This window comes from Danio rerio, chromosome 20, assembly GCF_049306965.1.
Source record: "Danio rerio strain Tuebingen ecotype United States chromosome 20, GRCz12tu, whole genome shotgun sequence".
Classification (NCBI taxonomy): domain Eukaryota; kingdom Metazoa; phylum Chordata; class Actinopteri; order Cypriniformes; family Danionidae; genus Danio; species Danio rerio.
In genome coordinates, this window is record NC_133195.1 from 53,050,001 (window position 1) to 53,065,244 (window position 15,244).

The window sequence follows — 15,244 nt, forward strand, 5'->3', positions numbered from 1 at the left end:
GCAACAAATAAAAACAACAAATAAATAAAATTCAATTAATCAATTTTTAAAAAGAAAAAGAAATAGTACAAATCTATGAATTTACTGTGGCATTTCAAAATCTCAATTTTTTTTGCCTTCAGTTGGTCCAAAACGCTGATTCATCTGTAATAGCAGAAAACATGACCACATTACCCCTCTTCTAAGAGGCCTCCATTGGCTGCCTGTCCAATTCAGAATTGATTTTAAAGTGCCGTTACTGATATATAAATCCGTTCATAATCTAGCCCCAATCTTTCAGAGCTGTTGCATTTTTATACTCCTGTGAGAGCTCTTAGGTCAAATGATCAAAATCCTCTTAGTTCTTCAGTCCAGACTGAAATGTAGAAGGGACAGAGCATTCTCTGTGGCGGGTCCTGGGTTATGGAACACCTTGCCCCTTAAGATCAAAATGGCTCCATTGCTATCTGAAATCACTTCTTAAAACATACCTTTTTAGCTTGGCTTTTTAATATTATTGTAATAGTCCTTTCTACTGCTTCATTTTTACATTTTTTTCAGTCGTTTCTCTTATTTCTATGTTTTTAGATTCTGTCTTTTTACTTTGTCTTATGTACAGCACTTTGGTCAGCCATGTGACTGTTTTTAAATGTGCTCTATAAATAAATAAACTTGAACTTGGAGTGAGCTGAGGATGTTCCAGTGTCTTTTACCCTCTGTGTGTCTGTGCTTTTGGCAGTTCGAGCCTGCTGGACCTCCACATTGCCCATAGAGATGCTGAGCACAGACTCTGCGATCAGAGGCAGTGTTCCAGAGTCCTGCACTGACCGAACCTCCACATGAACACGCCGGGACTGACCCTGAAACACATTCACACTATCAAGCCATGATCTGGATCATAGGACGCATCATGCTGTGGTCAGGTCGTCAATGTGTATGGATGGAGAAGTTGAAGTCCACACAGACCTGTTTGAGCTGAAAGATTCCTCCAGTACAGACGTCTTTAGCTGGCTGCACCTCCACCGGCACAAACACTCCAGTGTCGTTGATCTCCAGGACCTGAACCCAGAGCTCCAGCCTGCGAGTCACTTCACTCCACCTGCACAACACAACAACGATGCACAATGCTCAGGGTGGAAAATTAGACATTTTTGGTGCACTGAAATTTTATGTAAGTCACATACTTTAGAGACTCCCAAATTCAAACTTATTTTCTAATATACAATTTTTGTTTCCACAATTGTTTTTTTTTTTTTATATTTTTCAATTATTTTTTAACAAAGGGCATGTTTTCATAGCATTTTTTTTTATTATTTGTCTTGAGGAGAAATTATTGTTTTTTTTAGTTTGACTGGAATAAAAAAAATAATCACTCACTCACTCACTCACTCACTCACTCACTCACTCACTCACTCACTCACTCACTCACTCACTCACTCACTCACTCACTCACTCACTCACTCACTCACTCACACACACACACACACACACACACACACACACACACACACACACACACACACACACACACCACACACACACCACACACACCACACACACACACACACACACACACACACACACACACACACACACACACACGACAGTTCTGTCTGGTTCTTGAATCTGATTGGCTGATGGCAGAGCGATACTTTGCCAGTATTACACAAAGGCCTCTTCACCCTTCACTGTGTATAACTCCGCCCACATACAGCCAGTAACGAGCACAGACGCTACATTTTGACAAATATCACTGCTATTATTTTTATAATATAATTTTTTATTTTATTATATATATATATATATATATATATATATATATATATATATATATATATATATATATATATATATATATATATATATATATTTATATATATATATATATATTATAAAATAAAAAATTATATTATAAAAAATTATATTATAAAAATAATATATATATATATATATATATATACACCATTTAAAATGAAAAAAAAAGACTTAACTAATACTAAAAAATTAACTCATTTAAAAAAAATGCTTGACACATTAAACAATATCGAGAGGTGGTTTTAATGCAGGTCTGTTTTGAGTTCGAATAATAATACAGAAAATTAACTCAAATTTCCCAATAAGGCTAAGAATTATGTTTTTTTAATACATTTTTTACATTAAATGTCACATGACAAGTAAATAAATAAATGATTTAATTTAACAGTATTTTACAAAAATAATTTATGTTACAACAGAGTTTAAATTTGTTTTTAAATCATTCTTTAATTAACAATTTTATTATCGTTTCTTAAATCAATTAATGATCTCCAGCTTAATTATGATCTTCCGCAATTTAACTAAATCCAATTGTGCTGTCAATATATATATATATATATATATATATATATATATATATATATATATATATATATATATATATATATATATATATATATATATATATATATATATATATATATAAATTCAATAAAAATCTAGAATGCAAATATACCTTTCTCTGAGAGAGCGAGTCTTGGCCTGAATCACCCCCAGGTCCCAGAGAGCCAGATTCCTGCGTGGATTTTCCTGCTTGTGACCATAAACCTCCACAGCCACAGCTCCCTCCATCAGAAACTCCTGAAAGTCTTCAGTTACAGCCACTTCCAGAGTCTACAGATGCAGAAAAAGACGTGACAAAAAGTACACAAAGAGGAAAATCTGAATCCGAGGAGCTCAGGATACATGCATGCATACATATCAACAAGAACACAAAGACATTTAAATACGTGGAAATTAAAGCAATAAAAATTATTAAGTGATCAATATATACAGTCGAAGTCAAAATTATTCGCCCTCCTGTGAATTTTTTATTCTTTTTCAAATATTTCCCAAATGATGTTTAACAGATTCAGGAATTTTTCCACAGTATTTCCTACAATATTTTTGTCTCCTAGAGAAAGTCTTACTTTACATACTTTATTTTGGCTAGAATAAAAGTAGTTTTTAATTTTTAAATCAATATTTAGGTCAATATTATTAGCCCCTTTAAGCTATATTTATTTTTGATTGTCTACTGAACAAACCATCATTACACAACAACTTGCCTAATTAACCTAGTTAAGCCTGTAAATGTCACTTTAAGCTGAATACTAGTACCTTGAAAAAAATCTAGTCAAATATTATTTACTGTCATCATGGCAAAGATAAAATAAATCAGTTATAAGAAATAAGTTATTAAAACTTGATTAGAATGTTTAAAAAATTATTAGAAATGTGTTAAAAAATAATCTGCTCTCCGTTAAACAGAAATAAACAGAAAAAAAATATACAGCGGGGCTAATAATCCAGAAGCAGTCACGCACAAGCAGTCAGAAGCATGCGGCCGGTCAGCATTCGCTCTCATTCGCACACTGAGACGAGCAGAGGAGCGCAGACATCTAAAGTCATCTTAACGTTAGCGCTTTAATGGTCAAATAGGTGTCAAAACGCGGTGTTTAGTGATTATTTATATTAACCCTCATTTGTGTAATAAACAAACGAGTTGAGGATCAAAAGACGTAAAAGGGAAACCATTAAAGAGACAGCGAGAAATATTCCTGCTGCCGCCTGTTTTTATCATTAATCAAACAACGAGAACATCCCTCACTAGTCTTGACTGAAGGACTGCTGTAGCTAAAGTATTTTTCTTACGGTGAAGATGCTTAAAGCAAAGTTTGTTTAATATTTTTATTCTATTGTATTTATTTCTCATTTCTTTGCAGGGTGGAAAATAACTGTATGTATACACTTGAAGTCAGAATTATTAGCCCTCCTGAATATTAGCAAACCTTTTCCTGCCCAATTTCTGTTTCATGGAAAGAAGTTTTTTTTTTTTTACTTATTTCTGAACATAATAGTTTTGATATCTCATTTCTAATTACTCATTTCTTTTATCTTTGCTATGATGACAGTAAATAATATTTTACTAGATATTTTTCAAAATACAAGCAAAGGCTTAATTAGGGTAAATAGACAAGTCATTGTATAACAGTATTTTCTTCTGCAGACAATCAAAAATATATATTGCTTAAGGAGGCTAATAATAATGACCCTTAAATTGGTTTCAAAATATTTAAACCTGCTTTTATTCTAGCTAAAATAAAACAAATAAGCCTAGAAGAAAAAAATATCATAGGAAATACTGTTAAAATTCCTTGTTCTGTTAAACATAATTTGGGAAATATTTATAAAAAAAATTCTCAGGAGCGCTTATAATTTTGACTTTAACTGATAATCGTTTTGAATAATTGTGATTACAATTATGACCAAAATAATCGTGATTAGAGATTTTTCCCAAAATCGAGCAGCCCTACTATTATATATGTATTTTTAAATACCAAAAAAAAAATCAAAACACATGCTTAAAATTCCAACATAATAGTAAAAATAATTAAAATTAATAACTTTAAATAATTATTTAAATTTTGCTCAAAAATGTGCTTGTCCAACGTGTCGCAAAGGCAAAATCAAAACAAATATGACAGAGAAACGTAAATGCAGTGATTCTTCAGAGGCGAAGAAAAAGATTAGACAGTATGACAAAGCCTACCTAAATTTTGGTTTTATTGAAGGCCAAGACAAGTTAAAACTGATTAATTTATATTTTCTATACATATTATATATTGATATTACACAAACACACATACACTATATATATATATATATATATATATATATATATATATATATATATATATATATATATATATATATAGGGGGGGGCAAAGAAAAAGGTTGGGAACCACTGATCTAGATAGTTTGTGTGCGTTATGTGCATTGTTGACTTTTTAAACTGTAAGAAATAAGAAAAAAAATACAGAAGGAGAGAAATAAATGGCACAAATGTAGTGTTTTTTGTGATGAACTGAGACCTTGCAGTTGTCGAACACCACCAGACTCTGTGGTTCTCTACTGCTGGCAGCGGACAGACCCACTTCAGGAGCGATGAACACTGGCTCCGGCTGATCCCAGAAATGATACTGACAGAACACGAAGTTGGAGAGATGCTGAGGAAGACCCGTGGCCTGCAACACCTTGATCTGGAAAGAAATATAGAGAAAGCCAAGTTACACCTCTACCCTACATTGCAGTAACTGCACATTTGGTCTAAATTAAGTTAAAGGGATAGTTCACCCAAAAAATAAATATTTTCTGTCAGTTTCCTCACCCACAAGTCATCTAAGATTTAGATGCATTTCTTTCTTCATATAAATGGCAGTGAATGGTGACAGGTTTTATAGATTAAAAATAATCGCATACAAATGAGTTCAAATCAATATCCATGACTCCTGGGCCCGGTTTTTCAAAAGTAATCCACTAGGATTTTGGATAAGGGATTGGATCAAATCTTGAAAATGGGTTTTTCAAAAGAAAAAACGGATTACATAATCGGATTAGATCATGTAATCCAATCTCGGTTTTGATCCGGATCAAACCTTTAGTTTGGGTTTTTCAGACCTTTTTTGTAGGATCTGGATCACTTTGATAAAAAAAATGGATTAAACTGATCCCATCAGAAGGGTGGATTTAGCGTGGATTTCATGCCCAAAATGTAAGGAAAACTTTAAAAATTTATCAAATAATACTATTTTTGCATCATGCAGTATCTTACGAGATATACTATTTATTCATAAGGTTTTAATTTTTTTTGTTCATCTTTCAGGCTATAGTGATTATAGGCTTTAACGTATTCAGCCTTTCAGTATAGGCCTACAGCAAAGTAGAAAGAGTTTGACCTCATAAAATAATCCCCCAAACAGCTGTCAAAACTGACCAAAAACAATCAATTTTATTCTGTCTCTAATTGATACATATATATATATATAAAAAGTAAACTGGAATACGTGATCAGGGATCGCAAAAACAGGATTACTAAATCCGGATCAATTTTATCCGGATTAAACCTTTTGAAAAACCGGGCCCTGATGATACAGTGAGGACTTGTAAAGAGAAATGATCACTCCATGTAAAAAAACTAACCATTGTTCTTACATTCATTTTCTTTTTTTGGCTTAGTCCCTTTATTAATCAGGGGTCACCACAGCGGAATCAACCGCCAACTTATCCAGCACATGTTTTACACAGCGGATGCCTTTCCAGCTGCAAACCAGTCATTATTATCAATATTATTAGCTTTAATGCATACCTGCTCAAGCAGTTATCGGCGGATGTAGTGCGGTCGCTTTGATGATAAAAGTTCAGGTGATGCAGTTTGTTGATTATAGATATTTGTGATTGCATCACCAGCCCTCGTACTTTCATCAAAGCTACCACACTACTTTCACCAAAGTTAAAGAGCCCCTATTATGGGTTTTGAAAATGATCTTTCAAGCGGTGTGTAACAGCTCTAAGTGAATGAAAATATCCAGCTGAGGTTTAAATCTGAAAGTGCACTGTGTTTAAAAACGATTGTTTAAAAAAAAAAGAAAGTCAGCTGAAAAAAACATCAACTCGACTCAAACTTGTTTAAATGATTCATCTTTCGTCTGAATCTTTTTGAATCGTATTAACAAGAAACAATAACATATATGAAGTGCTGGTAAAACGTGAACATGCCTTTCCCTTCGGCACGGTTCAAGGCTACCGTGCCTAGTGAGAGTACGCCCAAATACAATAACCAGGGGCCTTATGTGTCAACGCTGCGTACGCACAAAAACTTTGCGTACGGCAGGTTTCACGCTCAGAATCACTCACGTTTGGATTTACTAACGATGAAATGAAATGTGCGCAGCTCCACACATTTTTTGTGCGTGTCTGTTTTATTTCCATTGGCGACTCCTAGAGGCAGTTGTGTTAAATTCTTCTCTACAAAGTGTCTGAGCCTTGCAATGGCAGCTGTATGAGACGGGTTCTAGCAGGTATATAAGGTTTCCATACCATACAGTTGACCAGCCAAACATTAAAGCGCAATTTGCAGCGGTCGCCTGTTTTCCCAATGTAATCTGAGCGATCTACTGCACACACATTGCAATAAAGACACTATCTGAAGATAAATTTGCATGCGTGAATCAGAAACATTTCCATTCAATAAATGTGCAAATAAAATATGATGCACAAACTTATTAATGATTCCTACTTGTCTTTCTCGTGATAAATAGTAGGCAAAGTCTGATATGTAACAAAGGGGGGGGGGGGTGAGTTCAGCAGACACTGGATTCGAACCGAGTTCATACTCGAACGTTTCAAAACATGATGACATACGTTTTACTAGCTGCGCCATTCAGACTGTTAAGAGTATTACATCATTTTGCACCTTTACATCTCACTCTCTTTTTTAAATCCACACAGTGCGATGTTCAGACCCAACTGTGTTAACCGCATCAGCTAAACCCTCCCACTCTATTTTTTTCTTTTGTTGCTAATTCCAGAGGACAAACTTGCAAATAACACCGCTTTCCTCCGGTCTTTTTTCCCCGAAAGCAGCACCTCCAATTCACATTCTGTTCAAAGTTTCTCTTCTTGCTTGCTTGCTTTTGCCGTTGCTTTTTCATTTGGTTTTGCCAAAGTATAGTCATTAGCATATTCATACGGGGGAGGAGGCAGGGAGGGGTTTTGTGCTCGTGCATGTTGCGCTTGGTTCCACGTTCATTCGGATGTACAAAAGAATATGCGTGAGATTCGGCGTACGCAGTGTTTCATACATCTGAGTTTTTTTCTGTGTACGCACATTTACAGCTTTGTGCATACGCAATGTTTTAGTAGGATTTCCACGCAAGTTTTCATACATGAGGCCCCTGCCCTGCAAAGAATTCGCCGCCTATTTGTTGACAGAAGAATCAGTAAAGACTATTAAGTTATGGGACTTTGTGAAACCTTGACAGGAACTTTGTCAGTATCATAGGCTTTCTCCCTCCTTTAAGCTGTTAAGTGTGATTAAAATGGTTGCCTCATTCTCTCTAGCTTCCAAAATATGTATTTAATAGCGTTTTGTTACTTGTAATTGCTCTGCGAGGCTTGTACTGTATTTGTTTAACTGTTCACATTTCGCGTCTTTAACCACGTTGAAAATGTGCCGCCTGCCGCTTTCTTTACTGTTTTAAATGCGTTTGTGATCTTGCGATCTTCTGCCGTTTGTTGTTGCTATGGCCACCATCAGTCGTTCTTACACACACGTACTGCAGTCTGTTTTCAAAATAGTTCAGCTTCTGCCGCTGTGTGGATTAATCCTGAATGAGTGCCGTTGCTTTTGCTTATGTTTACGAGTAGAGGAATATGCTGGTGTTGAACTGCACTGCTTTAATCCACTCCTGCATTGGGCTCACACATATACTCTGCACTCTGGCTACTTCAACAATGTTGATGAGCCATATTGGGCATGTCTTTCCATCTCGTGCTGAGCGCAGTCAACAAATTGCAACAGATTGAGTCATCTGACAAATAAACGAACAAATGAATCGTTGAACAAATCATATGGGAGTCATTGGGATAATTAGGTAAAAATTCATAAATATTATTAGACAATGAAAGTTTTTTTTGACCTTGCATGCAGGTCAGACTGTAATTGGAGACCACCCCAAAACCAAAGCATGACCTTTTATAATGCACAATAGGGGCTCTTTACGTCTAACTTAAGGCTTCATCTAATAACTGACCATGCAGGTGAATTTGCGTTCCTGCATTTCGCTCTCTGGACTGTTCTCAGAGTCTCCGGTGTCTGTCTCACTCTCCTCTAATCCTCCACTCAAACGCTCCACTTCAACATGAAGACGACCGGACACCTAAAAACACACAAAATGACTTAACAGAATATGAAAGTAACTTAACAACACACAGTGCCTATAGAAAATCATCATACCCTGTGATAAATCAGTACCTTTAGTTCACATTATACACACCCTGCTTTTCAAAAGACCTTCGGGATAAAGTTGCAGAAAGGCACAAGTTATGGGAAGAGGCTTCAAAAACATTTCAAAGGCTGTAAAAGTGATTTGATTTCAGGCCATATAGACAAATAAAGTCATTATGTCAACGAGGTATGATGGTTTTCTATAGCATTGAAAAAAAGTTTACAACCCTAAAAACTTTTAAACCCCGGTATTTGCTGCTTGCAGTTATAGTTTGATGCACCAAACATTTTATTAGAAATACTTTACATGTTTGTTTTGTATTTTTATTTAGATAACTCCTATTTTCATTTATTTCCGCGTTGACGTTTAACATCTCTTGTTCAAATAGATTACGAACAGCAGCTACACTAATTGTTTTCTTTGTTCCCTATTTACCCCTAGGGATGCCCATACTAAGCCCTCTAGAGACATGCAGCGGCATTGATGGGATTTAAGACCTGTGAAGAGATGACCATCGAAGCCAACCACTTCAAGGACAACACACTTAATACACTTCATTAAACATGTACATATAGACATCACCTACACGATATTTAACTGCAGGTTAATGATGTCTGTATATAATAACTTATATTAGATGTATTGTAATAATAAGCACTTTTTGTACAGCTGCTTTGAAGCAATAAGTATCGTGGAAAGCGCAATACAAATAAACTTGAATTCATTTAATATATATATATATATATATATATATATATATATATATATATATATATATATATATATATATATATATATATATATAGATAGTTTGTTTTCATAAAAATTTGCAAATCTAACAATTATGTTATTGTAGAAAACTTTCTGTTTCGGTAATGATAATCAAAAAGTCGTGTAACCATTTTGACAGGAGAAAATTTTACATTAAACTGGAGAAATATAAAGGATTTTCTTTCCTGGCAGTCATCTTAAAACAACTGGCCCATGTGCTTCTTTATACAAAATTAAACTTTATTTAAACTCTTTATGTGTGTTTAAACAGCACTTTAAAATGGTTGCGGAGGATGAGAACATCCGTCACGGACGCATCATTTTTCATTTTTTTCTAATTGTCATTATACATGAATATTCTGTAAACTATTTGTTCTGTCATGCAAGATAATCTATTAAAACTACTCATTTGTTTTTATTTAAAAAAATGTATGCTAATTTGTTTAAAGGTTCAGGACACCCTGGATAACTTTTTTTTTATTAACAGATTTGTGTGTGTTGAGCATCAGTTAAGACAATGTTAGCACCTGTCAGCTTTAATTGTGGGGAAAACTGGATAATTTTGAGCTTTTGTCAGCTAATTTCAGCTTCCGGGTTTAAAATGATTTTGGGGCGGGATCAAAATCGGCGACGCAGCGCAGTACTGCAAGTGCAATGATGACACGTCGGTTTCTCATTATTATTCATAGCGGAGTTTTCTTATCCTATGAGAAGAGCCGGCTGCTTAATTATTCATGAGACCTGCCAGACCTGCCAGAGTCAAGCCCGAGCTGTGTCACGGCACGGGCACACAGTATTTAGCCGTTCATGAAGGCTCATATGCATTTGCTTCCATGATCCACGGGGTTTGTTGCATGTTTTCCCCCGCGATCTTGTCAGGGCCGATCATACAGCAAAGCTGTGTGTGTGCTGCAAGCATTTTTGTCGGGAGAGCAGCACGAGAATTAGAGAATGGCGGACGCTGTCTTTTATCAGGAGTTCGTTTACATTCAGACACATCGCCGTGCTGCTGTGTTTGCCTAAATCCTCCAGATTACCAGCAGGGTTACTGGTTAAAATAGACAGGTCAGGAGACCTGCTGCACTGAGTCTGCTGGATACAGGGATTGAGGGAGAAGTCCCCATTTATAGTGTTTACATGAACACACTTATCTTTATAATGATATAAATTGTGGTTATGTGTATATGAAATTACGAATAACAAATGTAGCAGGGCATTAAATCACTGTTCATTTCTTTGCATTTTAACTTTGTAAACTATAAACTCATGCATCTCCTCACGGTTTGTCTCATTTTGTGAGCTAGCTTCGTTCGCTCCCCTTCTTCCCTGCTGGCCACGCCCACTCCTGCCCGATGCTCGCGGAGCTCCACGCCCATTAATCATGCATCTTTTGCAAAAATTCTGAAGTAGACTTTAACTGAAAGTGGGGGGTGTCATGGCCCTTTAAATTACAACATAACACACGTTCAAACATGCATGGACACGTTTCGGTAATGAGAATTTCAGTAGAAAATGCAGTAAAATTATTAAAAATAAATAAAGAATGTTGAAATTACACATTGTGCTTCGTAGAGAAGAGCGTTGTCTTTATTATAATGTTTTTTGTTAACAAATTACTAAGTTTTATATTTAAAATCTTAAGTGCCACGTTGTTTTACTGGTTTCGTGATAATGACCCATATATATATATATATATATATATATATATATATATATACACACACACACATATATACATATATACATATACATATATATATATATATATATATATATATATATATATATATATATATATATATATATATATATATATATTTATTTATTTATTTTTTTTTTTTTGGTTTCAGCATCTATTTGCATTGAAGAGTCTCAAGCTATATTAAGAAACCAAACCATCCAGAACATGTAGCTGAAGCCAGAATTAGACAGTATAATTAGGCAATAATAGTGAATGCGAGCGCACACCTCCCCCTTCTGGTTGATGATGGGCACTGCGTACTGCAGCTTGACCTCGTACAGCAGGCAGGACAGGAAGACATTGGCCACACCGATCAGACTGTGGTTCTCCTGCTCGTCGAAGAATGGATCGGCACGCTTGAAGTATGAACGCATGGCCTGAGCAGAGAGATGAAGGAGGGTGTGAACATTTAACAACAGAGATTGAATTTCTCTATTAAAACAGTATATTTTGCTGTTAAGAATAGGCTCATCTAACTGATGCTGAAGAGGGTGTGGTGACCATTTAGCAAACCACCCTCATATCTTTTGGTATTGCCTAAAACTACAACAGTTGAGAGAAGAGGTCTATAATTAGGGATGCTCCGATCAGGATTTTTGGAGCCGAAAGAGCACCAAATCCTTGTCATTGTGATCGACCCATACAGAGTACCGATTCTAATGCTTCAAGCTTTATATAAATTTAACATTGCATAAGGCACATTCTCCCTCCAAGTATGATACTTCAGTGGAGATCTCTTCTTTCCTAATAGAATAAATGAAGGATTCTGTATATAATCACCTAAACACGTCTCTTATTAACATTTAGCGTGGACATGTAATGGTAAGAAGCAGCTTTACAGAAAATTATAAATAAAACAGATGTCGGCGCCAATAGCCAAGTGGTTAGTGCGTTGACACATAGCACTGAGGTGCTCGCAGCGACCAGAGTTCGATTCCCGTCTCGAGGTCCTTTGCTGATCCTTCCTGATCTCTGCTCCCCACACTTTCCTGTCTCTACATCTCCACTGTCTGATCAATAAAGGTGAAAACCCCTAAAAAATAATTATTAAAAAGTAAAAAAAAAAAACAGACAAAAAATTTGGTCGAAATTCAAAATTGGCATCCTACCGCACAACACGACATGTTTGCTTTTGCAACCGGTCTGTTTTTGCAACCGAGAATTCAACTGATGTCATGTGTGACGCAGGTTGGTAATTCCTCTATAGAATATAAAGTCATGCTGCAGTGGAAACAGAATAAATACTGTGTCTCCCATGAGCTTGGAGGACTGCATCCATACATCTCTGCCATTCCAGATTAATTATTAATAAGTTATTTGAGTCATTGCAAAGAAAGCATTCTTGCAGGACTCCCAAAGTTCATCAAGATTCAATGCCTCCTCCTCCATCTTCCCCCAGACAATTAACAGTTTCCGCATATCGAGACTCACAAGTGGGAATTTATTTATATCAATAAATGCAATTAACCGACAATTGAATGAATCTATTTTTATAACATTTGATTCAATATATACTGCAGCATCAAAACAATAAAAATGCAAGATAGTTTATTGCCTTTAATACATTAGTGTGCACCCTGATTTATTTTCAATGTAAGCAAATCAGTGACTGTGAGGCATTTTTTTAATCATTTCCAAAAAACATTCAATCTTCTATTGAACAAAAAATGTAATAAAATAAAAAATAATAACTTTTGCAGAATTGACAGATTTTTAGCAGCATTGCATTTAGTGACAAAAGGAAGAGCATTGAAGTGAGATTTGCATACCGGATCATCCTCATCATAGTCTTTCCACTCCTGGTAGAGATCCCTCATGTCCACTAGCCGGTTCTCGATCTTCTCCAACGCCCAGATCTGCTTTCCTTTGCCTTTCCTCCTAACTTCAATTGCTGGCTCGCTCAGAACTGTGTCCCGCTGCAAGAATTAAGCACATACGGTTACAGTCAGAATTATAAGCCCTGTTAAATTTTAGCCCCCTGTATATTTTTTCCCCAGTGCATTTTTTGTCGATTGTTATAAGACATTTCTAAAAATGATAGTTTTAATAAGTGATTTCTTGATGATGACAGTAAATAATATTTGACTAGATATTTCTCAAGATATTAGTATTCAGCTTAAAGTGACATTTAAAGACTTAACTAGGTTAATTAGGCAGGTTTGGGTAATTAGGCAAGTCATTGTATAACAGTGGTTCAATCTGTAGACAATCCAAAACAAATATAGCTTAAGGGGGCTGATAATATAACCTTAAAATGGTTTGTAAAAAGAAGAAAAAAATATTATCAGACATACTGTGAAAACTTTCTTTGGGAAATATTTGAAGAAAAAAAAAAAAGAAAAAAAAACACACAGAAGGGCTAATAATTTCGACTTCAACTGTATATCTGTATTAAACTAGATTAAATTTGACCCTAATCCAGAATTTAACACACCCCTACATTAGAAAATACAACAGAAGTGGAAATGTCCATGTCCTTTAAATGGTTTAAATAAGCCACTTTCAGTCAACTACCATGAATGTGATTATATGTTTGTAGAGTTCGGTTTTGTGCTACAAGGTCACATAAAATAATCTTTAAAGGAACAATCCACTTTTTTGCAATCTCATTTTGCAAGTTTCCAAGAGTTAAATAGTTGACTTGAACCATTTTTGAATTCATTAGTGAATAGTTCTAATAAATATTAGCCTAATAAATAGTAACGTTTTATTTTCTGTCAATCTTATTACATGTAACTACAGAAGACTCAAACTTTAAATAGGAAAATAATCAAAACTTGGATTATTATTTTTTTTTATGAAATGCTAATGGTTTAATTCGATTCAATTCATTATGCTAAGCTAAGCTAAAAGTGACCCCAACAGTAAATGGATTCAAAAGGCTTCAAGTCAACTGTTTAACTCTAGGAGACTTGTAAAATGAGCCTTTTTCAAAAAGGTGGAGTGTTTCTTTAAACTGCATGGATATATTTTGGCAAAAACAGATAAACATATTTGTTCATTTTATGCCAAAAAACATTAGAATATTAGTAAAGATTTTGTTCCATGAATACATTCAGTAAATTTTCTAACACAAAAAATATGCATTGCTAAAAACTTAATTTGGCCAACTTTAAATTTCATTTTCTCAATATATATATACAGTTGAAGTCAGAATTATTCACCCCCCTTTGAGTTTTTTTTTTATTTATTTTTTAAATATTTCCTAAATGATGTTTAAGAGAGCAAGGAAATTTTCACTGTATGTCTGATAATATTTTTTCTTCTGGATAAAGTCTTATTTGTTTTATTTCGGCCAGAATTAAAGCAGTTTTTACTAAAAAACATCAAGATCAATATCATTAGCCCCATTAAGGTATATTTGTTTTCGATAGTCTACAGAACAAACCATCATTATACAATAACTTGCCTAATTACCCTAAGCTGCCTAGTTAATCTAATTAACCAAGTTTCAGTATCGATTGGTACCGTATTCCAGTATTGTGACATCCCTAAATCAGAGTCTCTTTATTTTTCTTTCATACCCATGTGGATACAATTTTTTATTTTATTTTTTTATTAATAATGACTTTTCTCTATTTAAATCTCCCTAATATTTCCAGGTCTTCCATGACTGTAAATCATTTTATGAAGAAGCTAAAAATAGTCTTTAATGTCTTACTAAAAAACTAAAATCACCTGCATCTTCAACAATCCCTTTAACTAAAACATGAACAATCATTTCTAAATGCAAATCAAACTCTAAATGTTTTAACGGTTAATCACATGGGTTTTCCTGACCTTGCGGTTGGCGTTGAGGTTGGCAGCCGGTATCTGCAGAGTGACTTTATATTCAGTTTTCTTATTGAGGTCTTCAGCGATGAATCCAGCCTCCTGCACCAGCAGATTAGCCTTCACGATCTGTTCTCGGAGCTTTCGCAGACTTCTGCTCATCAAAACCTCCCTTAAA

The 15,244-nt window shown here is 34.9% G+C and overlaps 1 protein-coding gene across 2 annotated transcripts in view; it reads right to left on the reverse strand.

Annotated features, from left to right (window-relative positions):
* kif13bb (kinesin family member 13Bb) overlaps window positions 1-15,244 on the reverse strand; it is a 71,828-nt gene that overhangs the window by 21,575 nt on the left and 35,009 nt on the right. For both annotated transcript variants that reach the window (XM_002667519.8, XM_009301472.5), the window contains exons 19-26: window positions 15,076-15,238; window positions 13,065-13,211; window positions 11,523-11,672; window positions 8,589-8,714; window positions 4,869-5,036; window positions 2,471-2,628; window positions 946-1,078; window positions 693-839 (exon numbers count right to left, since the gene is read on the reverse strand). In XM_002667519.8, coding sequence (XP_002667565.2) covers window positions 693-839; window positions 946-1,078; window positions 2,471-2,628; window positions 4,869-5,036; window positions 8,589-8,714; window positions 11,523-11,672; window positions 13,065-13,211; window positions 15,076-15,238 — 1,192 coding nt within the window. The remainder of the gene's footprint in view (window positions 1-692; window positions 840-945; window positions 1,079-2,470; window positions 2,629-4,868; window positions 5,037-8,588; window positions 8,715-11,522; window positions 11,673-13,064; window positions 13,212-15,075; window positions 15,239-15,244) is intronic.